The sequence below is a fragment of the Falco peregrinus genome, chromosome 8 (assembly GCF_023634155.1).
Source record: "Falco peregrinus isolate bFalPer1 chromosome 8, bFalPer1.pri, whole genome shotgun sequence".
NCBI classification, from domain to species: Eukaryota; Metazoa; Chordata; class Aves; order Falconiformes; family Falconidae; genus Falco; species Falco peregrinus.
Genome location: NC_073728.1, coordinates 2,175,987 through 2,203,285, shown reverse-complemented (window position 1 = coordinate 2,203,285; position 27,299 = coordinate 2,175,987). Strand labels below are relative to the sequence as shown.

The window sequence follows — 27,299 nt, the reverse complement described above, 5'->3', positions numbered from 1 at the left end:
AACAGATCAGTACCTTCATAAATAAAAGGGTCCCGAGTTGTTGCACCACCGCAAACCCGTACCAAAAACTTAGGCCTTGCGAGGGTGGAGTTTTGTTATATGCTGAACAGCTGAAGAATCTCACATTTATGTAAAACAGCTGAGAGAGGCCAGCTAACACCACTGGCATTAAATCAACAATCAAGAACTTGCATTGCACTTGGTAAGATCAAACTTAATCACACAACGTGAATCAAGGACTCTCAGAACAACACGCCCAGTAGCCAACTACTAGCTTATCTTACAGGAACATACAACCCTATCAGAATGACTTAAAAAAACCTTGTGTTTTGTTTGATGTGGTTTACTGTCAGATAGCAAGACCTTTTTCCTTTTAGTACATGCACAGAAAGAAAAAAGCAAATGAAGAAATAAAATGCTTTTCTTATCCCAAAGCTGAAGCATTTCCTGCCTCATCTCAGGTGCTGCGGACATTGCTTTCCTAGCTCTGTATAGGAGTTACAGCATAGGCTATAGACAGCATTTAGCTTTTTATACCGCCACGCAAGCTAAAAGACATGCTAAGTGCCATCAACATGCCTAATTTGGGCAACCAATTCTGCACATACCATTTATAATAAACAGCTTCTAAAAAATTTAACCACCTAATCCATCCCCCACCACCAGGATACTGCACACGAAGCAATAATAACCAACAATTAAACCCTAATTTTGCCATGAAAATAAACTGCCACTACTAGAACCATCAGCCAGACTACAGCTACATTATTGCATGACAAAGATACACACGTTAACTACAGTTTGTACATTTTTCTTATTTATTCAAAAGCTAGAGGATGACAAAAAGGGTGAAAATGTTTTATGCCACCTATTTATTACATGAACAAATACTTAATCCAAAGGGACTCGTTTTACAAGGCCCTCTGTCCAAAAACGACACACAAATTAGTTTTTATACACAAATGTTTATTTCTCAAATAAACTTCCCCTTTAAACACAAGGAATGAAATCTAAATCTTCATAAAGATGAATCCAAAATGAAATCCCTCCAGTACATGGTAATCACTGTTTTCTTGGTCACTACTGGCTTTAACTGTTTAACATCAAAAAACAAGGACATATTTAAAAAATCATGCTACTGGATACCTAGCTCTGCCTCTGACCAGCTCTATACTGATCTCCAATATTTTAAAATTTTACATCATCAAATCTGAAGCATTTAATTGAAGAACAGCTGTGCATTAAACACAAACAACTGAACAAGAAGATTATAAGATGTAATCAAGTTCGTAACGAATATAGGTGTTCTTTTCATCATTATAGATCCTTGGATAATGTGCTATCAGAGCATCTTGTGATCCTATGTAGATCGAATTATAGATCTTCCAATAAACATCTCTGACTTTCCTGGCAGGGTGAAACAAACCCTAGAAAACAGAACAGAACAAAATTTATTAAAAGCTTAAAGCTATAACTATCTGTTACTGATTTTAATCAAGTTTTGCACAATAAGCATTTTAAAAAGCAATTTTAGTAACTAGCACCACTTATAACCAAGAAGGAACACTACATGTGTCGCTGCCAATCTGTGACTATCTAAACTAGCAAGCAGTAACAAAGCATTATTTAAAGACAGATTTTCTTATCTTTTTTCTGCATGGAGAGATGAAGTATATCTAGTTTTGTGTTCTTCTTTTTAAGTAAAAATTAAAACCTCCTGCAGTATATTTGGTTGAAACCGAGTCTTACCTTTGGCTCTGCTAATAGTGATTTGTACAAAGTAGACTAGGTAGGAATACAAGAGAAACTATTAGACCTAAACAAATCAGCATAACTTTAAAAGCTCTAGAGAAAACCGTTCCATATAATAAGAACATACAATTAGTATCTGCAAAAAAAAGACACTGTGCAAGAGACTTCTATCACCTTCCTACTGATGCCAGTATCTTTAGGCTGAGGCCCTCCACATAAAGAAAACCAACCCACAGTGAAATTCCGTATCTGCAAATAATTAATAAAAAGCTGTCACATCTTCTCTACACTACAGTCATCCTTGCTTCCCACCCACTACCTGAGTTCAGGTTCTATAGCCAGCACAGCAAGAACCGTTACGTGCAATTACACAAACAAGGAGCCTTTGGATTTTACCACCATGTACACACAGACAGAAGCTGAATGGACTAGTGTTGATGTAACGGTATAAATTCTGATTAATGCACTGTTTTCTAATGCTTCACTCTTACACAGTTTTAAACGCCTTACAGTGTTTCTTGGCTAATGACAAATAATCTTGATTTAATATTAAGCTTACCCTCTCGTTTATCTCACTTCTCACTCGTTCTCATAACCCCTTGCACTATTTATTCCCCCATCATTAGTTAGCATCCTCAAAATTTGTGAGATGCTTCCATTTTGCAAGTCAACTACTACTTCTACACAAACTCCTCAATGAGATCAGCTATCTCACGATACCAACATCTGTTTATTGCATACTGCACTTACTGAAGTCCTTGGCACAGAACACCATGTTTAAAGAATACTTTACAGAGACAGAAAACCACACTGTTTCCCTTTGCCTGAAATCTTACTCAGGTGACTTTTTTGTCTCCTGGAAGGAAGCCCTGCCTGATAGCTCTGGTCTCTGCTACCCCAGCACACATGAGGACTTACCTGTAAACAATACTGCAACATTCTGCAGGGACCGATAGCAACTCTGAGGCCCTCCAGAGCCCCCATAACTGCCTGAATGACGTGAGGAGAGGTTTCAAACACATTAGGCCACACATAATTTAACAAGTGATTAAGAGAATCTTCACAGCCAAACCCATAAACACCAAGCGACATATGTTGCACCACAGCACTGGCTGTTTGTCTGTGCACAAGATCCCTGCAAAGAGAACAATGGCCTGTTAATAAATTATACTTAGAAGCAACACGACTGGACAAGCATAGTATTTCTTTTCAATAACACTTTTTTTTGAAAGCACTAATACACGTTTTTAACCTATACTTATTGACAGCAAGAGGCAGAGTAACAAAAATCAGTACACTAAAAAAAGAGGTGGGAGTTTTCTGACAAATTACTTTGTTCTAATTCCACAGCAAAAGCACTAACAATAGAAATTATCAAAAGCAGGTTGTAGTGAATCAAGACTTCTTACATTAAGATGCTTGTATCATTTTAGTTTTCAAAAGTAGCAAAGGTTAGTAAAATAGAAGTATGCAATCTGAATTATTTGCAGGCAACAGCTTCCAAATTATGCTGGTCACTTAACATCTTTGGCAAACAAGGACAGCAGGCACATTTGCTCTTGTTAAGACCCAGCTACATACTACTTAAAAGTATATGACAATGGCTAACTGTACCCAAATGCACTCACCTGTCCATTAATGCATCTTCAAGCAGTGGTGTAACTGCGTAAATGTAATCTTTTCCCATCTCTCCAATGTATTCAAACAGGAAAGAAAGAGATTTTAACACACCATTCTGGACATTCAGTTCTGGAACTCTGTATTCATTCATGAGCGCAGGCAGCACTGTGAAAGGTGAGCATGTTTCAGCTACAATAGCAATTGCTACTGTAGTACATACTCTGTTCTGCCTTTCCTGTACTTTCAAGTTGTTCAGCAGTGTGGCCAATACATCGTGGGGTCTGGAAGAGATTACACGCACGTCCATGTCAAGAGATTCAGTGAGGACTTAACTGAGTTTCAAACAGCAAGTGGCAGAAAAGCATGGCTTAAGCCCTCAAAAAAGTTTAGATCACTGGGAAACAACATAAACCACAAACCTGTAAGACAGCTTGAGCAACTGCGTGATCTTATTTTCATTACCAACATTATTTACTTTCCTATCTAGACTTAGCCTTTTTCCTGCCTTCTGTTCTGTCTCCTGTAAACTCTGGAGAATAGCAGTAGCCTCCCCACTACTACTCTGATCCTACAGGTAATTACAAACCTGTATTAAAACGATATGCATTTGAGAGAGATGGGCAACGTCCTGTATGGATAAGCGCACTTATGGCATTCCTAGGTTGCTGGCTGCATCTGCGTTAAGTCAATAATCAGCCACTTATTTAAGAAAACGCACACAATGGGAATTGTGCTTTAATTGCCAACTTGCAGTGTCACTGTGGTGGCAAAAAATCCTTTTCAAATCAATAAAAGCATTGATTTGAGGAAAAAGAAAGATTGCGTATTTAAAAGAGTTTACAAAAAAAATACAGAGAGGGTCTGAATGCATATCACTATCAAAAAGTCATGAAGCAAACAGTTCTTGCTACCAAACTAAGACGCTAAGCTTGCTAACCTACAGGTTTAGTTCAAAAGTACAGCACCCCATACTGATGAAGACAGGCGACTGTATTGTCCTCCTACAAAATGAGTAAAATCAGGTCTACACATTTAACAAGTTAACCAGATACGTTCGAATATTTCTCACGAGAACACTCACAACTGCCAGCATGTTAGGTAACTGCGTGCAGAAGCGGGTAAACATTAAAACCAACTTACCCAATTGCTTTTGCAATATAACCAAAAGTGTTCACTGTGGCTCTCCGGATAGCTTTCTTGTGAGCTTTTAATAATTCAAGCAGTTCAAAGCAGATCCTCATCCATTCTCTTGCAGAAACATATTCTGCACCTCTGAAAGAGAATACAGTGAGTTACCTGTTCAGTGATGTTAGAAGTTTTTAAGTAATACCACATAAATGGCAGTACCTGTTCTATTTGCTATCAACAGAAGAGTAACTGCTTAAGCAATTTCTTTAATCAGTTATCTGTTAACACAGACCTTCACTGGTTAACAGTGTACTCAAAACTTACTATATTTCATGCAAACTTAGAATACACACACGGACAACACATTTCTTACAAAGAGTTGCAAAATAATATAATTACAATACATTCAAAAGACTCTCTGCTAAGTACCTCATCTTAAGCTTTATGCACAACTTCAAAAATATCAAGAGATACAAAAATAAATACCCAGATGCCAAACCTGATACTTAACTTCAGCTTTTGCTACAATAACTGCCCAGAGGGTCAAATATTTTATCATTGGTCAGCTTACCGGTCTGCAATGCGCCCCACAAGATCAATACAGTTCTCCTGTACTTTCTCATGTCTGTTCTTCAAAATAGGTGTAAGCCGTGGCAGGAGATCTTTGATTGGTGGCGTCATCTTGTGCATTCCTGTTGGATTCAGAAAGGCATATTTAGTTTTATAATGCCTTTTCATTTTGCTCTTGAACGGGCATGTAATCAATACACAAACATACCTATAACATTCACAATAGCTTTAAGTGCTCCGAGGATGCTGCCCAGTACTTCAGGATATTCTTCGCCCAGGTACTCATACAACACAACACCCAAGTGTCCCATCAGTTTTTCCTACAGCCAAGTAAAAATATTTACAAATTAATTTTTCTCTCTCTCATTACCATGACATACCACAGCAAACTTCGTAGGAGAAGTCAATACAATACCTCTTGACAAGTCTTCATGACAACTGCAGTACGAGAGATCAGGTCAGCAGCCTGCTGCCTAACTTTAGCTGATTTGTTGTTCAGACGCCACAAGACTGTACCACAGATCTGTGGTAAGTAGGGTTTCACTCTTTTGCCTAGAGCATTAACTACTGTGCCAAAACCATTCAGCATCACAGAATCCTGTGTGTAAAAACAATAGAAAAATCAGACCAAAAGCAACACTACATTTTAATTAAACTTGACATCGTTAAAATTGCTATTGAAATGCTAACTTTCCAGAGCTGGTTTCTGAATTTCATCAATTAGAGCATTGACATCTAAAAAAGGATTCTAACAATATAATTTAGAAGCATATATTTCTGTACAACTAACAGTGATCTAGCTTACAACTACAGTGAACCACACACTGAATATCCCTGGCCATACCTCCGTGGTCTGCTCCTGAAAGGCGTACAAGATGCCATCAATAAGTTGTTCTTCCAGTTTATGATCAATGTCTGCTGCCCCCAGATTTCCCATTATCTTCTCAATTGTTTCCATGACCATTTTTCTGTACTGCTCAGCCTCATCTTTCAGATCATCCACAATCCTGGAAATAATTTCTGCTGCTCCAACTTTATTTGCCAGCTCCACAGTTGTATCAACCAACTGAAATATGCAAACATTAAATAAGCAACCATTGTTAAAATCAACTTTCTACATCTTGAAAATAAGCTTCCCTACTCTGAAGGGGAGAGACAGCACCACTCATGTTAAGCCTGCTATGAACAACTGCTTTTACCTTTAGAAATCATCCAATGTCCTAAACACCACAAATGGGGTGAACTACCCCCCTTACAACTGGTGTAGACTCTATTCACAGATGTAAAATGCCTTGATTGCTCCTGAAACCCAGTGAATCTTCTGCCTATGCAACTTCTAAATTACTAGTCCAAACAAAATTCAGTTTCACAACATACAAGGCAAACTCAAGCATCTAGCCTGAATAAACACTCTTAATGTGAATTTTATTCTACTGTAAGTAATTTTCCAACTAAAAAAACAAAATACCTGTCTGTAATTTCTTCTGTCCAATGCCATTCTGTGCTGCCAGAAGTGTTTGAAAAAAGGGGGCAAGATTTCTGTTTTAATGTAGTTTGCTTCAACACCATCCGTACCACAGCACTGCTTTACCACCTGACAGGAAATAAAAATTCAACAATTTTAATTGTGTGTAGGGTTTGGGTGGGGTCTTTTTGTTTTGGCTTGGTTTGAGGTTGGTTTGTGGTTTTTTTTTTCAAGAAAAGGATAAAATACATATGTTTTGTATTAATACTAAACAATCGTTCTGACATACCTTCAACACAATTTTTTTCATCTCTTCATCAGGAGACTGGAACTCCCTGATAAGGATTAGCATGACTTCTCTGGTATAATAGTTTGCATACTCAGCATCCATGAGTGGAATCAGGTAACCAATAGCCTTCAAAAAGGCAGCCAAACCCTATTTAAATGCAGAAATGTGTCTTTAGCGAGTTACAGAAGATACGCATCCATTTCATCCAAATTACATCCAAATACATCCAAATTACTAAATACTAAAGGATTTAGATATACCTTTCCTCTGTGTTGACGTATACCCTTCCATAAAGGCTTCAGAACAGAATCAAATGACTCAATACCATAGGGAGTGGCTGCCTCTGCCAAAGCAGCAATAGCCAAAGCACTGATGGTGCGAACTTTCTGCTGCTCATCCACCAGACCTGCAAGAGAATAGTATTTAGTACTACTTCTTGTACTCGTGTTCTTGAACTCCTTGAGTTCAAAACAGCAAAAACAGAGGGGCAGTGTAAAAGGGATTAACTCATTTTCAGGAAAACTGAACCACTGCTCCTCCTTCAGAGTCAGCTGAATTATTTCTCAGCATCAAAAGAACACACAAAACAAGGTCCTCACTATCACTGTGCCTCACTGGGGTACAGAAAATTTTCCAAATATGAAGCTAATTAAAGAAATAATAATAAATCTTTGCCTAGGAATGCAGAAACTTACCGTGTTCAATAATTTCAACCAAGCTCCTGAGATGAGGCAATATAGCACAACCCATAAGGATAGCAATCTGCTGAACAATCTTGATGCCGGTATGCCTAGCCTGCCAGGATTTTTTGCTTTTACAGACAGCTTTCAGGAAGGGCAACAGAGAAGGAATGCCCAAAGCAGAAGCAACAACAGCAAAGGCTCGAGCTGTTGTATTTCGGACATATTCATCCATATTGTCGATATCAGGTCGCATTGTGGAGATCATTGTCGCCAAGCCAGCAGCCTGAAGGAAAAACATAAAGAACATACCACTTGGATTTACAAACGGCATAGTTAATTCTTCTGCCATGCCTATAAACACACACCTATATGTAAGCTAATTCAGTGCCTTAACGAAGGATGGAAGCTTTACCTTAGCCAAGTTTGAAATAATTTCTCTGCCTTCCACTCTAGCATAGTAGTCTTCATCAATCAGCAGTGGTTCAATAACGACAAGGATCTGAAAGAGATGAACAAATTACTATTACCTTTCATTAATACTTTCAGTAGTATTTCTTGCCCTACTAGATTCCATGAAACAGAAGGTGATTCTATGGATCCAAGCTTAAATCTTTATCTTGACGGGAAAAAAATTAAATTTATTATGCTCTTTGTTACATCCCTCTGTCTCTACAGGACCTAGACTGGAGATACTTTGCAGATAAGATCCCCAAGTATGCCTGTAACATTTTTTATATCGCGCCTTAATGCCGAAGCCCACACTTCGATCACACTACAAGAACTTGAAGCATGGCTTAAAAAGACGTATGAAAGCAAATTATTTTAAAAAAACATAGTATCGTCCTCTTCTGGTATGCAAATAAAATAGACACTTCTCCAGCAGCGATCAGAAAAAGCAAATCAGAGATGAAACAGTGAATTGCAACAAACCTTGTGTACGTATGGTCGGACCAAATCATCCAGTTTGTAAAGAATTCTGTCGATGACTTTGACAAGCAAGTGACGCTCCTGATCTTCAAGTGTCGGTGACATCAGCAGAGGCAGAATCTGATTAAACAATGGCCCTGCTCCAAACTCCCGTGCTTTATCAGTAATTTGTCGCAATGCAGCCTAAACAAAACCAAACAGCCTATCAGTAAAACTAAGAAACAACACTGAACCATTACAAAACAGGTAGATACTAACGAAGTTAAAATGTAATTCACTGTAACCACAGGCTTCAAAATACTGTCTCCTACCACTGCAAAACTCTACTTCAAACAATTTTACGCTAATCTGTTTAAAAGCAAATGCATCAAGAGAAACACTCTGATGTTAGCTCCCAGATACTCAATTTTCAAGAAAAGCATGCTCCTGGTCTAGTATTTAGAACGGCTCCATCTGAAAAGTAGCTTACACAGCACTTACTTGCATCTGGGCAGCTTGGTGCTATGGTCAGTTCAGAGCAAAACTGTACAGAAAAGACTGCCAAGGTATTGCAGAATGTGCAAGGCTGAAACTTAAGTGAGAGCTAACACTGCTAATGTAAGCGTAACAAGGAAAAAACAGAAAATTACAAAGCCCTGTAAGCAAAAGGCACTATAAATCTAGTTTCTCATAACTGTAGAAAAAAAGTGAGGCCACGTACTATTTAGTGACCAACGTTACTATACAAAGAGCAGCCATACTGAATTACATTGAGTGACAAAAAAAGCCACACAGAGAGGAGGAAAAAAGCACTTAACAGGTGTGTTGGTTTTGGCTGGAATAGAGTTAATTTTCTTCATAGCAGCTAGTATGGGCTAGGTTTTGGATTTGTGTTGGAAACAGTATTGATAATACAGGGACGTTTTAGTTATTGCTGAGCAGTACTGGCACAAAGACAAGGGCTTTTCTGCTCCTCACCCCAACAGCGAGCAGGCTTAGGGGCACAAGGAGTTGTGGGGGACACGGCCAGGACAGCAGACCCCAACCGGCCAAAGGGATAATCCATACTGTACGGCATCATGCACAGCATGTGAACTATTGGGAAAGTTAGCAGTGAGCAATTGTTTTTCATATGCATCACTTGTCTATCTTGGTGTTTCTTTTTATGTTGTTGATATTTTCCTTTTCATTATATTGTTACTATACTAATATTTCAACTGTTAAACTGTTCTTATCTCAATCCATGAGTTATCTCTTTTCCGATTCTCTCCCCCTCCTCCCACCGCCAATGAGTGAGCAAGCAGCTGTGCAGTGTTTAGTTGCCAGCTGGGGTTAAACCACAACATATAGCAAACTTTAGGAGATTACCTTAAAGAGAATCCCATGGACAACTGAAACTAAACCTGAAAGCAAGTATAGATTTTTTTGAAAATGTAATTACATAAAACGCATCTGACAATTAGTCTTACCTTTCTCATGGGAGGTGTGCCATTCTTTATTTTCAGAAGTAATTTCATTATTTTTCTCTCCTTCTGTTCTTCAGGACTCAAAGTTGATTCATCAACATCAACCTACAAGTAATTCCAGATACATAAATAAGCACTGCTACATATTCAAAAGAAATCAGGAAACTTTAATCAGCACGAATGATATCTCATTTACCAGCAGTTTATCAAAGTATTGGATATCGTCTGGTTTTAGGAATGGAAGATTGCCAGATGGCTGGTCATTAACACTCTTCATAGTTCTGTCTTCTGTCTGCATGTGGAATCCAGTCATACCACCCAAAGGTGTTGGAGTTGCTGTAAGCTTGCGAGCTGGAGTACGAATAGGTACATACCCAGCTGGTGGGGGAAGAACCTACAGAAGAAAGAATAAAATTTATTTTATCATAACAGATATATAAAAAGAGGAAGGCATCAAATACAAAACATTACTGAACTTCCATTTTATGTGTTTGGGGATTTGTGTGAGTGTTACTGCACACAGTAGATCCCATGTTCACAGCAACGCAAACAAATTCACTGTGCCAGTTTATATCCGTGCTTATCCTGTATTGACAGTCTTTCAGAAGAAAACTCACTTCCACTGCTGAGAGCTTGAATAACAAACTTCAAAGTCTCTTTACAAAATATTCAAGAATCAATTCATATCTGTATAAACACAGCATACTTGCTGACCTAGAATTTGTGACTCTCTTCCATGTTTTTCTTTAATTTTATCAATCCATTCGGAGCTGATTTCTAGCCTTGACGGGCATTCCCAACATTGACAAGCAGAATAATGACCGACTGGCTCTTGAGATCACCTTTCATTCTCCCTTTCTAATGGATTTACAATAAATCAGTAACCAAACTGAACAAACATCTACAACCAATAATCAATACTTAAGGTGAAACATTCTACTTCTGGGACAACTTGGTTAGAAAAAAATGTTAAAAAAAAAAAAAAATCAATATCCCCTGGCAAAAGAAAAACCAGATGATTGTTTGCTGTATTTTAATCCAGATAAATTACCTTATATCCTTCTGGAAACATAGCATCCAATTCTTCATCAGAAAGTGGTCTGTTTCTCTCATCAATTTCCCTTTCCCAGCGCCAAGCCTGCAGCTGTTCAGGAGTCATGCTCATGATATGACCTACATTCAAATGTTAAAAAATTATTTAAAAAAAAAAAAATCTTCTTTATGCAGAAGGAGATGACTTGTTTACTTAATCTTGAAGTGCACTCAAGCCAAAGTTTCCACAGCACTTGAAAACTGTAGCCAGTAAGAAGTCAGTACTTTTAGAGACTTTCATCATATTTTTACCAACTAAACTGAACAGGAACAGACGTATAACCTTCATCTCGATTCCCCTCCAGAAATTAGTTGCTGGAGGCATAAAAAAATGGTAAACTGAGCATATACTACTGATGGCAGAAGAACATCTTAGGCAGAAATCTACTTCAAAATATAATATAAAGATAAATGCTTCATTTCCACAAAAGTGAAGCCCCAGAGAATGGACTAGGCTTACCTGGTGTAGGAGTTGCCATGTTCATAGCTGGTGTACCAATGGGTGTTTTGCCAGGTGTCAGAACAGGAGTGCTGCCACCCATCTGGCTAGCAGGTGTTTCATCCCATCGCGACTTTCTTTTACTTGCTCCTGGGGTTGGCGTCTCACCAATGGAGTCACCACCTCTATCCGTACGAGGCGTCTCAGCCCATCCGCTGCCATGTCCCGGAGTATCTAAGAAAAAACAAAACAATTTTCACAGAAAGCTGAAGAGTATACACTCCAACTGTAGTATCAATATCCAAATCCATTTTCAATATCGCATTGATTTGTGTAGACATGAGGACAAGTATCAAAAAATACACTAAACAAAAAGACTGCCTCGGTGACTATTGAAAAAAACACAGGCATTACACTAGAAACATCCAACAGAGAACTTCATTCTATGAAATAAGTATGTTTTGTCTTGTTGAGTCTTCGCATAAATAGTAAGATTCTAAAAAAGACCAGGAACTCAGGTGTTTTAGAAATTGGACAAAGATACTTCATGTACCCCCTTGATAAAAAAGCACTAAAGAGCAACAGCATTTCACCATTACATTACACATGAGCCTAATTCAAATTAGGCAGGTGAGAAAATGCTTCCAAAACTTCTTTTAATTCTAACTTCTTAAAAAACAAACCAAACAGTTCAAAAACAACACACACAAGTGTACTCCAAAAAGCAATTCAACATCAGCTCCTTTACAATGACCTTGACGCATTAAAATCCCAACCTGAAGCCATCAATAGACATACCACAAAACTTTGATTCAATTTTTGAGCTGAGGTGCTTTCCCCGATGCGAGTTAAGCTAGCAGGCAGAGCTGAATGCTGTAACACGGACGGAAACACCACCTCGCACCAACCACTAGATGTCACACTTCCAAAGCTACTGTTTACCCAAGGTGAAAAAATCCTATACAATTAACCATTCCAAACGTGTAACACGTTTTCCAGTTCACCATAAATACCTCTTTCTGTTTTAGGCGTTTCATCCCATCGATTTTTACGTGCACTGGAAGTGGCACCTCCGTGGCCTGGTGTGGCGTGACCGGGCGTGTCCCGTCCAGGTGTTGCAGCTCCTGCTGGTGTATGACTGGGAGTCGGATCCCATATTTTTGAGCCTGGTGTGGCACCAGGAGTTTCACTACCCTTTGCACGGCCCGGAGTTTCATCCCATCGCAGAGATGGTGTATGTCCAGGAGTCTATACCAGACAAAATCGAAAGTATTAATCTCTCTCATACTACACAGTAAGAGACTGCTAGTTACTCATTTTCAGTAGAAAAGGATACTTCTGAAATTCAAAAGGATTAGCTCTAATGTCTACCGTAGATAAACTGATGAACACTAGGATTCACTAGGATTATTACCTCTGCTTGATCCCAACTGGATAACTTTTTAGGTGTAGCACCAGGAGTCTGATCAGCTGTCTGATCCCAACGCCGCTTGCGTTTTGAAGGTGGCTGAGACGCGGCTCCATTGACGACTTTAAGCTCTCCAGCTTTAGCTTTTTCAGCTAGCTGTTGCCTAATTTCCCTCTATTCAAGGGCAGAATGAGACAAACATAAGAAAGAGGTTTGCTGGAACAACATGCAATTAGCTACCGTGCTAATTTCAAGGTCGTTCTCAAATGTATTGTACTGACAAAGCAGCCATATGTTTGGAGGTGCTGTTTTTAAACGTATTTCTTATAAAAGCCATTATTACGACAAATACGAACGCATGGAGAATTTTGAGCGCTATCAGTTTCTGCTACCTCTATCTGTGCCTCAAAAATCATTACACATCTGTTTCAAACAAGTTCCGCTTCCGTAAATTAAAGGTGGATGAGTTAGAAAATGTGTTCATTTGACTTACATCCGACGACTTAAGAGAGCCCTGAAATTATTATTTAAAAATCTGAGACGATGCTGTTACAACAGCACACTGACCCAGGCTGGTTTTCACTTATCAATGGATCCATAAGCACTTAGACTGTCAAAATTACAAACTAATTCCTCATTAAGGTAAGTCAAGTAGGGTAAACCAATGTAAATCTACAGAGGTCACTGGAACTACAAGCTCTTGCTCTAATTAACAATGTGGCACCATAGGTATTACACAATAAATTTGATTATATAACCAGAATCTTCTTACCTCTTGAATTTTTAATAGCCATGAATAAAGCACGTATTTTTACTACTTTTTTTTTTTTTCTTTTAGTATTTAAAATAAAATGTCAATCTTGCACCAGTTCTTAGTACTGCAATATCTGTTTTCAGTGCTTCAACAAAAGCCCTTTAAAACCTCCCTGGACTCCCTTTACACAGAGCTCACAAAAACAAACACCTCTGACACTAAATACCTCTCAGTGACCGTTAGCTTTTGTCTTTCATCCTCTGAAAAAAAATTAACAAAAATTCCACGTGATATAAAAAAAATCCAGACTAAAATACATTGAGACTATTTCTCCCTCCATTGTTTAGGTACTGTATAGAATGCATGTTTTTTCGAAACTTTCATCTTTAAATTCTACTAACTTTCAACACACAAAGAACAGGATTTTCCAAAGAAAAGGACTCATTAAGACAAAAAAAGTCAACAGAACTTCCATTCTCCCTTCCTTATAACACGCTTTCAAAGGCTGTAAAATGAAACAAACTTCAAGTGGAAAACCCTCCCCTCCACACACCTCTTCCTTTGTTAAATGCTGTTCGCGCATAACATCCATGTATGTTCTGGCATTCATTTTAGGATCTGGTGTCTTCCCTCCTGCAGAAGAGAACAGCAACAGGAATAGAGCACAATGAGTACAGGATAAGCAGAAACCGCTGACTTTTTCTATTGTCCTGCTCTAATATTATATTATTCCATGATCATTTAATTTTACTTTTTGATTGAAAATTTTAAAAATTACATGTATCTTACGTTTATTCAGTTTGCTGATCAATTTAACCTGTTTGAACACAAACATAACTACTGCAGTTTCAAACAAATATTTTAAAGCCGATATAAATGATAAAATGACAACACAGTTAAGAGTCTTCAGAAGTGATGGGTTCCTGGGTTGCTAATCCGGAATACGTACACTTTCGTGCCTTTGTCTCCATCAGCAGTTCTGACTTCAAGCAGCAGAATAGAAGCCTAGAAAATTATCTCTTTACCATTAGTAACACTTTGGAAAGATATTTATATTCAAAACATTACCTTGTGTAAGCTGTTAAATCCTAGTAATCTGACTATAAATAACTACTGCATACCTAAGTAATGTTCAAAATGTTTTATCATATAGACCCATTTATAAGTTTGACAAATTTGGACACGTCTCCCAGATCTTCTAGTGTCATATTGTAAAAGGGCTTCATTTAAAAAATCAAACCAAACCAAACCAAAACACCCCAAAAAACTGTTTGATGACATTTTCCCCCTCTTGTCTTCTCAAGGTACAACTGTGATTGGGAGCTGAATGCAATACAGTACATACACCACCACAATGATACTCACAGGTAATGGGTTTTGTATACCATATGTTGGTTTATGCTGTGTATCTTGCGTTAATTAAGCTTTTAAATACCTTACAAGAAGCCCAACTTTATAAAAATGAGACTTGTCAAGAAAAACACTTTTCTTTAAGAAAAATGTGCAGGTTTGCTATACAAGTGGTATAGCATTATAATTTAGGGAAAAAAATAAACTTCTTTAACATTTCTATGCTGAAGATCATTGCCCAATTGGCTGTGTCATTCTGACACTAGCTTTGATAGGACTTTCCTTTGGAATACTTTTTCACCATAATCTACACAGGATGTGTTGAACTGCACCCTTAAGAATGCAGACAGGACTGGCATATAGCAGTACTGCTGTAGGAAAGAAATTAAGGACAGTTAGTATGGGCCTGTGAATGCTGACAATACATGTTTATATCAATTACAATTAAGCAAGTAAAATAATTAATATCCCTATTAATTCATGCAGGCTGAAATTCTCATTTGTAAAACCTGCAAAATAGCTACCATTTTTAAGCCAACAGGCACCTTACTGCCACACGTGAAACTCACTCACCTGAAGAAAGTTTCTGTCAGACCCACTAATACCCCTTTTCCTGACTTGCATTCTAAAATTATCAGAACAGACTTGAACTATTAATAGTATCAAAGTCTTATATATGCTTTTGTTTCTTTTAGCTATACCACCTAAGTTTACATAGGATGGTAAGAATAAGGTGCTCTATTTTGAGAACTAGCATTTCAAAAGCAGTAACCCTGTAAATCTATGATTTGGAATGAAAACTTTCAAGGTACTGAAAGAATTTGAGCACTCAATACACAAGCTGTTCAAAGTATAATGCACAACCCAAAACAAAATGAAAAGAGAAACCTTTAACCCTTTGTGTTTCTATGGCAATGGCTCATTATTTTCTTGTCCTTCTACCTGGAAAGAAAATTCGTATTATAAAGATGAAGAATATGGCATCTAGGTTTTCAACCAAATCTCTATGAAAAGGGGATGTTTAAAACAAAACTAAGTTTATAAGCATGCCAACAGAAATCAAAGGGCTAAAGACAATTACAGACAACAAATTTCATAGAGGGTATAGAAAAGTCAAAAGAAATTACCATCTGCAAAAGGATCAAGACGCTCAGGGGAAATTATCATCATCCGCCTGTGCTTCTTGTACTCATCTTCCCGATCTGCAATCTTTTGAGGACGGTGTTCTGCAAAAGGATCATACTAAAAACCGAAAAAAGCCTGTTAGTCACATATGTGAGAAGAACAACACAAAAAGTGTCTGGTGACCATAAGCCTGTATTTGTTTTCAGTATTACTATTTTTAATCTCAGCTATGCAGGAACGTCAAAACACTACGTTAATATAAATTTTACTTCTGTGACTGGAATTTTGGTTTGGTTTTAAACACAGAATTTCTTATGAAGTAACTTCTGACAAAACTTTGCTATTTTAAGTTTATTCATTTGTTACCAAAGCCTGCCATGCTGCCTGTCATTCCCCTTTTTTGGCAGGGGGATTTAATGCTACTTCATATGTTTTTAAATTTTACATTTAGTTTTCCAGTTGTCCAGTCCAAGACATTAAGTTTTCCAGTTCTTTTCATTTTTGAATTATCTGACCTACAAAAAAATTTTTTAATAGTTTAGTGTATATGCCCACATTGCCTTTTACATGCAGAAGTACCAGTTGTTATCACCCTGTGGAATTCTAAACTGCAGTAGTAACAAGCTTAAAGCAAAAATAAAATACCACATCCCTTTACACACACCTTGCATGTAAATCCAGAAAACAAGACCTGCTCTCAAAAACGCTCTGACACTTCTCGCCCTTAATATCTACAACAGTATTTTACTGTGCCTTCAGTTAAGATGTACCTGTTCAGTAGATTGTGGTATGTCATTAAGCAATGCCACTGGAGCATGGTACCCTGGCTTCTTCTGGCCAAGCAAACTGGTAGAAGGGTAGTCATCATCATCCTGTCAATAAAAAGACATGGTGAATTTGTTGTGTTAATATTATATTTAGATAAACTAATGTCAAATTAACATACTGTGGTCAAAGAAAAGATGAAAACAGACAAATAGAATAGCTAATTCTAAATTTTAGCAAGCTTCTTCATATAGCTTGTTTTATTACTCCCAAACTGCTAAAACAGATAAACCTACCCACATGACTAAAAAGACTACTTTTTCTCTACAAAACTCAAGTATTCTGCAATATGCTACATTTAATCAAGTATACCGTCTACGCTAGTTACACAAAAAGTCTGTATTTCACATTAGCGCTACTGATACAGCTCCTTAGTTGGTATGGGAAAGCTGGTGCGCAGAAATTCAAACTATTCTTTCTTAAAAGTCAGCTAGATATAGAACAAAACTTCAGTAGATAACCCTACAGAAAAAGCTTCAGAAACTGAAAACTTCGGAAATACATTAATGTTAATTTAGCTATACCTTCTCAATCACAATAGCAGTAATAAGTACTCAGAATGCATTAGATGCTTTCACAATCTATTTTCTCACATCAGTAGCCAGTTTCTGTGCAATAATTTACAGCAACCCAAAAGAAAAAATGCTCTTAAAAGTATGAACTGATTTTTGTGAGATCCTGTAATGGAAGTTTTTAATTAGGGAATTCTTATAAATCTGCAGATGACATAATACATCACTAGAAAAAAACAGTATTAACTAATACTAAATTGAACATAACAATCTTCATTCCTCTTAAAAATACCATTCACTCTGTTTAATCTGTAGTTTCCTATGTATTTATGGTCAGAACTGTAGTCTCTTACTGCTCCTACAACTGAAAATGTGATCAAATGTTTGACATTAGAAATTAACATAATCTTACAAGCAGGATACACAAGGAGAACATAATACAGTGAAAAAGTCAATTCTCAAAATTTGCTCTCAAATCGCATGCAAAGAAATAGAAACCTTAAAACAGTCACTTCGGTTTGTTGGCCCAAGTTTTATTACACTTTTTCACCATCATTTTTCATCTTGGCAGCAACAACAGAACAATATTAATTATTCCATTCAAGGCTGACACTGATTATGTACCAGGCCACCACTTTTTGTCTTCTGCTTAGGCCTACATGACTTTCAAAGCACAATGACGTACAAGCCTGACTTAGAACTTAAGAGCTTCTCTGATAAGACATATTTACTTCTGTATGGCTTTAAATATCAGTAACTGCTTTTACTTTAGCAACTGCTATTAAAAATTACACAAAATCAATTCCAAAATACTTGGAATGCATGCCCTACATATACAAATATATAAAATCACTTACATCTTCCAATTCAGTTGCTGCAATAGAAGTGACATATCCAGCAAACCTGCTGTCACTGCCACCATAAATTTCTTGATCATAGTATCCTGTAGAATCAAGGCCTACTCCTTGTGCTTCATCAAGGGCAGGCTTTTTTCCTTGAATTTCTCGAATCTGTGCTTCAATATCTAGGGTAAAAACGCACACACACAAAAAAAAAGGTATTTTTATGCATATACACAAAATGTAATATTCATGTTACTATGTACAGCAAATTGAGTTTTTCACCCTATTTCAATTATATCTAAGTAATAAAAAATGACACAGAAAGCTATAAAATCATGATATTTATAAGCAGCTTTTTCTTAATTATTATTATAGTATTATCCAGCAGACTACTTCAGTTGTATGGCCTAGAGCAAACTATTCAAACCCAACTGTTAATGTACCTCATCTTCCAACAGCAACGGCAGAGAAGGCAATTTATACCGCAGTATTATTTCTCAACACTACACTAACACAACACTTTCTCAGTGAATGTAATTCATTTAAAAAGCCTTTTAAAATGTTATCACCAATTAACAAACTCATTTTGCTAATTTAAACAAATCTGTTCAGAAGAGCTACTACATGAGTTGTCAAATCTGAGAAAATTTAATAAAACAACACTCTATTGTGTTATCTAACATATTGCAAATCTATATCATCTTTGAACAAAGGAAAAAAACTCTTTAATATGGCAAATAACAAAGTAGCCCCCACTCCCCCCCCCCCAAAAAAAAAAAAAAGAAAGAAAAAAAGGACCAGCTTCTTTTCACTCTGGCAGCTAAAATGTTATTTACTCATGACACTTCCTGCCTGCACTACCTTCTTTGAAGAGCCTCTTGATAACAAAAAAACATTTAAACAGGATGAATGGGAGCCTCTTCATTCCTCTAACACACCAAGGCCTGACTCTTATCAACTTTGGTGGTCATGTTTGACCTTAGAAATTTGGTATTTTCGGAGAGAACATTAACTTGTTAACACAGAAAACAAGGAACCAAATTAAACCATGCTTTCTTCCTACCTGTTGTAATGCAACAAGAAAGTAAGTTACAGTAATCAAACTGTCTTCAACAAATGTAATTGTGATGGAGGTACATTAAGGCACAGCTAACTCCCTAAAAATTATTACTGTTTCCATCTGAATTTTGATTCAGCAGGTACGTAAAGACAATTATCCATACAATGCGAATTTCAGTAAACAATTATTTTTGTGGCTAAAAAAATACCCACAAGTTGCATTTCATGGCTGAAGGAATACCAAGGATCATGCCTGAGCGGGAGGGTTGGACTGTATCACAGAATGGTCGGGGTTGGAAGGGATCTCTGGACATCACAGAGTCACACCAAATAGTCGGGGTGGGAAGGGACCTCTGGAGATCATCTAGTCCAACCCCCTGCTAAAGCAGTCACCTAGGGCAGGCTGCACAGAGTCGCATCCAGGAGGGTTTTGAATGTCTCCAGGGAAAGAGACTGCGCAGCCTCTCTGGGCAGCAGAAGTACATTTGTGAACTCAAGAGTCCCAAGCACAGAAGATACATCATAGTAGATGGTAAAGAGGATCTTGCTCCAGCCAGTTAAGGGCTCCCACTGAACTTCTGCAGGTATCTAGCACACAGTAACTTGGACAGTCATCTCTGTGTTACAGAAATTCATGGTATCTGCCTGTGACTCAAAGAAGCTGAAACCGGACAAGAGCCTTATGCTGCCGGCCATGAACCCCTGCTGAATCCTGCCCCCAGGTACACAGAACTCCTCCTAAAATCTGCACAGCACTGGGGATTCCACAGAGTCCAAACCTTGAGACACACTGTTCCCCAATACATCACTCCCTGGAGAAGCAGCAGAAAGAAGCTACTGCCGAATCAGGGATCCCTCCCTTGCCTTCAGAGGTCTCAGATCATCTTCAGAGACACACCACACGCATCCCATTTACCACTGTTGTCTTAAGGTATTCCAGTTTTGTGAAGTGGTCCTGTGGTGTGGCTGTGGAACCGATACAACTCAAATATTTCGCTCACAGATTTTCTGGTTACTTCTGTTTATTCCGAAGAGCAGATCAAGTTCCCGATTCCTTTTGCAGCCTGGTGCAATGCAGCACTGGGGTGAAAGGGAATACCTTGGCAGCAAGGGAAGCTTTAGGACAACAGTACTGGCACCAAGTGTTTTTAGAGTACAATGACATTGTTTCTTATTGCTAAAGAGCAGTTACTAGAACACACTGCCTCTTTAGTAGCATATTAAGTGCTGGTTGTGCATCCATAGCTGTCAACTTCAACACAAAAAAACCCTACAGATCTTGCCTACAATGCAAAAGCCTTTCCACCATCTATCCACTGAATCAATCGGACCATGCAGCTCAGCCAAATAAAGCACCAGTAAGTACCCTGCCATGCAGGAATGGGTCACAGAGATTTGCTTTTGCCTGGGCTCCCACCACTACTACCATCCACAAAGTCTATTAAAACAATTGTGGGATTTCTGCAGCACAAGCATTAGAACAAAAATATTTTTCTATTAGTAATTCTTACCAACACTTTACATACTAAGACCTTGTTCTCTTATTTTATTCTTAAATAGCTGCATTTACTGAAGAGGGTATAGATGTCATTTACTATTGGTCTCCTTTAAATTAGAATGACTACAACTGTTTGCAGACTAAGCAGCACTTTCATTTACTTACAGCAAAACCTGCTGGGTTATCTACACCGCAAAAAAAGTCTACACAGGGTCTATAGGGTTAACAAACCCTCACACTTATAGCCACCATAGTTTTCAACTAATGCTATGCATTATGCTCTAACTGGCATTTTCTTAAAAAGCTCATACCCTATTTAACAAAGCACTGAAATACAAATCAAATTAAGAAAGAGTCATCACAAAGCTTAATACATTGTGTAAAGCAAAGTACTTGTTGGATGCTTTAGTCAACCAAGACTAAAACAAACTTCAGTCAGACAAAGAAACAGTAAAGGGAGTGGGACTTCCAAAAAAAAAAAAAAAAAAAAAGGGGGGGGGGTATCAGGCACGGAGATATATTATCCCATATCCTACTGATCATTCCTTTTTCTGTATTTTACTCTATTTAATATATTTTGGTATTTTAAAAGAAGTTTCAAATCAACTGTGTTTATTAAAAGTTACTAAAAATGTTGAATATTATTAAATTCAACATATCTGAACTCAAAGTCACTGAGAATCCAGCTCACAGCCAGATCACGATAGCCTTTCTCAAAATACACACTCCATTACCGTACATGTAGGTCTACTTGCAATGTCTGGAGTGTAAGACATTCAGCATTTAAAAAAACAAAAACAAAAACCACTCTAATCAGATCCTGTACTAAAGCAGTATTTTACAGCATAAACAGCTTCTATGTTTTCATGCCTTATCACATTTTTGCACGTTTAGCTTGCCCCCTGCAGCTTTATTTCTAGCTGCTTTAACACTCTCATACATGTTAAGTCTCTCTATTAGGTTTGGACATCTCTTCTGCGCAAGAAAAAAATTATACAAATTAAAAACTGCCTTAGACAGCATTCAGAACTCAAGCATTTATTGAGCATTCATAAGCTGCCATTTAAAACTTTACTTCCCAGCCTATAACAAAGAGCTCCTCCTCAAACTATTAACTGAAACAATCTACACTGTTTTCAGACCTCTTTCAAGTTGCATCTTGAACAGATCAATCAACAAGTATTTAACAAACAGTACAAAGACGTAAAAAAATCTTCTAAGACAATTTAGTAACAACCCAATTTGGAAAATCTGTCAGGAGCTGAAGAAAGTAAGACAGGATAGAACTCGGAAGAAAAATAATCAAGGTGTTCAGCTAATACCCCCATGTTGGGAAAGATCGACATTACATGATCATACCCAGTTATACGTTATTTTTTTATTTAACTACCTAACCACCACCACCCCTTAAAACCTGTTCTGATAAAGCTAATCAAAACACCAGGCAACTGGATGCATGTCAATGTTTTTATTAAAGTCAAGAGACCACCATCTGCTTCAATAAATAACCAATTTAAGTCAAAAAACAACTACTCCTCTACTATTTTATTATTAGAAGCTCTTCAAGTAATATGAGAGGCAGAGTTATGTGTGGATAATGTGAAGGGTAATACTGTGATGGATAATATTGGGTATCTCACACAAACCTTATGCATGTTACAGGATATAAAGAAAAGAGGCAGTTTCTGTAATTCAAAACAGAATGTTGTTCTAGAATGCTAAAAAAAATATTAAATTTTTTAAAAAGTGAGAACAACAGTTCAAGCTTTTCTTCATCCATAAATTCAATTAGATCTGCAGCATTAAAGACTACATTGGCCTCGCTTCCACGGGAGATGATGCTTCTCCATTTGAAAAGTTTTCTCAGCGCGAAACTCCCTGCTCCCAAAGGTGAGGACTGCCTGGGTGCCTGCCCACCTCACAGCACTGACACTCTGCAGCGGCCTCTGCTTAGTGAATCACTGATGTCACTAACACAAAATGCAGCAGATCGCCTATCATACACAGAAACACACGTAAAAACCCAAAGGCGAAAAACAGCGGAAGTGGTAAAATCCTAAAAACTACTCTCCCTCGCCCGAAGCTATTTCAGAGCAGGGCAAGCCACAGCCGCTGTCCGTGAAGAAAGCTCTGCTGCGTGCTACGAAGAGCCGGGAGCGGGGCGGCCACAGAGCAGCTGGGGCGCAGCCTGCCCCCGGGCCTGCCGCTGAAGCCCTGGGACCAGCGCGCTGCGGCGGGAGGACCCAGCCGGCCCAAGCCCCCGCGCTAAAATGGCAGCTGGAGCGCCGGAGACCTCGCGCTGCTTTTTCTCCTCCTCCGAGGCACTTTTCCCCGCAAGCACCACTCGGCACGGCGCTCAGTCCCAGCCGGAGCCATGCTGGCTCCCAGCGGGCAGCACCCGCCCGCCCTGCATCCCCGGCCCTGCCGCTGCGGCGCCGGCCCGAGGGGCGGGCGAGGGAATAGCCCCGTGGGGGGACGGGGAGGCGTGCGGCGCGATGCGCACCGGGCGGCGGGGCCGGCCCGGCGGGGAGGGGAGGGGCGCGCAGCGGCTCAGGGCCGACCCGCCGGGGAAGCGCCGCTCGGCCCCGGCGGCAGCCCGGCAGGGACCCGCGCTTCAGCGCCGCCGCCGGCCCCGGGACAAAACCGGAGCTAACCGACCCGCTCCCCTCACCCCCCCGCGGGCCCGTCAACTACCCCTCGGGCCATGCACAGCGGGAGACATCCCCCCTCAGGTCCGCTGTGCCCCCCCCCCCGCCCGCCCCCGAGCGCCAGGCGGCGGCCCGGGCATGGCGGTGACACAAGCAGAGACGCCATTACAAACGGGCCCGGCCCGCCCGCCGCAGGGCCAGCCCGCCCGGCCCCCGCCCCCGAGGCCGCGCCTGACGCTGCCCACAGCCGGGGAGAAACACAACGCGAAGCCCAGGGCAGGGCGCGGGGCGCCGCGGCGGCTGTTTTTCGGGCTTTTTACCTTCGTGGGTTTTGGCGATCTTCGCCATTTTGTGCAGCGCCAACAACGCCGAGGCGGAACTGGCGCGGCCCCGCCACTTCCGCTACGAGGGAAGGCCGGGAGCGCAGTGCGCGAGCGCGGCCCGGGGCCTCCCGCCGCGCGCCTCGCGCAAGCGCGGTGCCGGCGCACGGCGGGCGTCGCTCCAGCGGCTGGGCAGTGCCCGCCCACCCGGTGATGGACGGCGCGGCGAGCCAACGGCAGCGCGGCGGGGCAGGGGGCACGGCCACACCCCCGGCATAAAGCCCATATAGGTATACTGCCACAGGGCGGGACTGCGGGCAGGTCAGTCTTTCAGTCGGGGCTTGCCAGGGGGCGTGGAAGCCGTCTGGCTAACGTTGGCAGGTGGCACCGAACTGGCCAAAGCTGCTAGCAGGTGGGAGAAGGGATTCCGAATCGTCTTACATCGATCCGTACGAGAAACAGTCTCAAGATGAAGAAGGTGAACTTAATTACGAACAAAAAGCAAAAAATTCTACATACTGGAATTTGAAATCAAGTGTATGAATTTGAAACAGCCATGAATAATCAGAAAGTGATCACATGGACAGCAGAGCAAAGCTAAATGTCCATCAGCAGCAACATGCCACTGCAGAGGAGGAAAATCCAGTTCCAGGCCAGTAAATTGGCATTGCCTATAAAACCTGGAAAGCGATCATTCCACTAGGCACAGAGCCGCTGATGGAGTGCGCGGTGACGGAGCTCCCTCTGGGACTGCAGTCGGACAGATGTGGACAAACTTGACACAGCCTAGAAGAGTGTAGGAGGCATGATCAGAGGTTTATGAAATGTGACCTAAGTGGGAATGGAAACAGAAATTGTTCAGCTGCTCTGCAAGAACTGTCCTTCTGCAGTTTCCACATTTCATTTGGAAACTGTGAACTTTTTTCCCAGTTCTGCTGATGTAATATACACATATTTCAACATTAGTGTCTACAGTATGCATCATAACTGAGATTGATTCTATCCACAATGCAAAGCCCTGGAAGCTTTCCCTTACAGTCAAGTGTTGTGAATGAGCTAACTTTTTATTCTCTCAAATTTTTGTGGTGGTAAGCACAAACCTAAGTAAGGCAACAAAGCTGGCCATACAACCTAAGTTCAAAGTCCATGATTGCTTAATCATGCAACACATTAGGACAAGAGGAAATAGCTTCAGGTTACACCAGGGGAGGTTTAGGTTGGATATTAGGAAAAATTTCTTCACTGAAAGGGTGGTCAAGCACTGTAACAGTGGAGTCACCATCCCTGGAAGTGTTTAAAAAACGCAGAGATGCAGTGCTCGGTGACATGGTTCAGTGGTGGGCTTGGCAGTTCTGGGTTCACAGTTGGACTTGCTGATCTTAGAGGTCTTTTCCAACCTAAATGATTCTATGATTCTATTAATGGCATTTCGTAACAGTGTAATATGTAATTTATATAACTTGTACAATAAAAGTGCATGACAGTAAAAAAACTGATACATTTCTAATCTCAGAAGCCTTTGCAACAAGCAAAATTGAGTCAAGTTGAAAACTTCTGATAAGGTAAAATGTATAGATTATTTGCAGAAAGGGCAATAAATGCATGAAAAAAACCCCTCATTTTCACTACCCACTAATCATTCCCATTATGAAAGCTGGTAGTTCACATTACAGCTTTTTGAGTGTTGTTTTAAAGAAAATAAAGCAAGATTGATCTGTTCATCAATACATCTGTTGGTCTTTGCTTTGTATTGCTTAGCTTGCATAAGTTTGCTATCAGTTCCGCTTGAAATATTTTACATAACTACAGGTATTCAAATGTTCCTAAGTGGGACTGTCATTTCAACGTGCAGAGGGTCTTCTGGTTCTTCTCCTAGTGTTGCTAAGCTCAGGTTCTGCATTTGCAGAAAGATGCACTTGGGCATACTCATAGGCCACAAAAGGAGATATTTACTGAGCTGCCCAGGGACATGTGAGGGTAAGGTCGAGGCAGACAGTAATTCCCTACTCCAAGAATTTAATGCATGTAACTATTTTAAGTAAATGTCACATGCTTGGGTTCACTATGAAGATCAATTTGCAGTAACTTTCTCTTGTTTCTTCAGCCTGACTTCCAGCTTACAGTCCACAGAACGGTTGCAATATTGCATTTCCTCTGTTATTAAACAACTGAGCTCAGGGGTTGTGATCCCAAGGAACACTTTAACAAAGTTGTTTTGGAATATGCCCTTTTCCACATAAAAGGGAGTTCAGTGTTGTGAGAGCAAACAGAATTGTGCTGTGATGAAGCAATGAGAAGACTGCTTTCTGCTTGTGTGTGTATGTGTCCGTCCCCATCAAATTGTGTTTGCTGCACCAGGTTCTTTGTGTCTGCCTGTCAAAGCCCTGAATGCATCCTTTTGCCCCCTGAACAGTATCTCTACTGCAAAGCTTCCACAGGACATGGACAGGGTAGTAACTTAGTAGTTTACCAGTCCTGTTTTGCCTGCCCAAGTTCCCATCCCTTTCCTCTGCATACACATGTACATATACTTTATAGAGATTCCTGTATGGATTGGAAACAGACTGGATTTAAGAGCCCATAAGCTCTGCAGATCTGGAACCGGTACCTAAGTTACAGATCTGTGAGGTCCTGCTTTATGTAACAGTTTCAGGTCCGATTTCATGGCCAGCTTAAGCGATCACTAGCTGGCACTGCTGCTGAAAGAAGTATCCGGCCACTTTGCCTGTCCTTGATTGACACCATCTATTGTGCCAGTAGAAGTTTCTGGCACTGGTTTACTCAAGGGAGCCATGCTTCTGACTACACCCTCCTGCTGATTTTTCCAAAAGGAACTTTTTATTTGCATTCATTTTTTCCCCACACCCTATGCTATGAAGAATTGGACAAGGAGCTGACATTATGCAAAAAGCCACAAACCTGGTCTAAACCCCCAGCCCTGTGCTTAGCTTCATGTGCTAAACTTACTGACATTTATGTGTCTATTAAAGATAAGGGCAAAAATTCTTAACTCAGAGGAAATACGTTAACAGCAGCAGCTATGCTTCAGCTCCATAGAAAGTTAACTAGTTTCTCTCACAACACAAGCAAGAAAAAAATAGCATGAAACACAATCTCTTCCAGTCCCCTTTTTGCTTCTGACATCAAGAAGCAGTAAGTTACAAAGGATCCTTTTTCTCACTGAAAAGCCAATGAATTAAAAAAAAAGCGTCAATACTTTGGATGATAAACGTTTTTGGAGGGGTTTGAACAAGGGCTGCGGCTGCTTTGTGTTTCGCAGCACAGCAGACGTGTGGGTAACCTGAACACAAACTACTCCTGCTTTGTCTGTCACTGCCGGTAAGGACAGGCTGAGGAACATAAACAAAGGAGTGGATGTGGCAGTCAGCTGTGCTCCTACAGCACTGCGGCCTCCCCTGGGGAACTTTGAGGATCCTTTTGTAGATTTTATCTCAAGAGGAACCAGGCTTCAGGCCCACAGGAGGCCTATGTCACAGCTGGCACAGCAGCCCAGCGCTGGCAGAGGGAGGGCAGTTGGGTAAAGGCTG

General features: G+C 40.0%; 1 protein-coding gene across 5 annotated transcripts; it reads right to left on the bottom strand.

Moving 5' to 3' along the window:
* Positions 1-795: 795 nt before the first annotated feature.
* On the bottom strand, positions 796-23,912 carry SF3B1 (splicing factor 3b subunit 1). Of its 5 annotated transcripts, XM_055811908.1 has the most exons (25): positions 23,752-23,912; positions 18,242-18,408; positions 16,818-16,919; positions 16,050-16,164; positions 14,126-14,205; positions 12,825-12,992; positions 12,424-12,658; positions 11,432-11,644; positions 10,931-11,052; positions 10,076-10,273; positions 9,883-9,984; positions 8,438-8,617; positions 7,920-8,006; positions 7,520-7,790; positions 7,085-7,230; positions 6,825-6,971; positions 6,539-6,664; positions 5,915-6,136; positions 5,486-5,668; positions 5,279-5,390; positions 5,072-5,192; positions 4,513-4,644; positions 3,381-3,653; positions 2,671-2,887; positions 796-1,427 (listed from the first exon to the last, which is right to left on the bottom strand). In XM_055811908.1, exons 1-25 carry the CDS (start codon positions 23,777-23,779, stop codon positions 1,269-1,271), a joined length of 3,906 nt encoding a protein of 1,301 aa, XP_055667883.1. In that variant the 5' UTR covers positions 23,780-23,912; the 3' UTR covers positions 796-1,268. The 5 variants fall into 5 exon arrangements, 4 of the variants coding, with proteins under 4 accessions (XP_055667883.1, XP_055667885.1, XP_055667884.1 ...); XM_055811910.1 differs by lacking the exons at positions 16,818-16,919; positions 18,242-18,408; positions 23,752-23,912 and adding an exon at positions 14,522-14,577 and having other exon boundaries at positions 16,050-16,066; XM_055811909.1 differs by lacking the exons at positions 16,818-16,919; positions 18,242-18,408; positions 23,752-23,912 and having other exon boundaries at positions 14,126-15,864.
* Positions 23,913-27,299: the final 3,387 nt, after the last annotated feature.

Bases quoted from the DNA above. Each gene is read 5' to 3' on its own strand.
- SF3B1 (XM_055811908.1), bottom strand. From the start codon at position 23,779: ATGGCGAAGATCGCCAAAACCCACGAAG. The intron at 11,053-11,431 runs GTAAGCCTAGTC...ATTTGAATGTAG, and splicing joins CATGGCAACTCCTACACCAG to GTCATATCATGAGCATGACT. The intron at 5,193-5,278 runs GTATGTTTGTGT...TGAATCCAACAG, and splicing joins AGCTATTGTGAATGTTATAG to GAATGCACAAGATGACGCCA.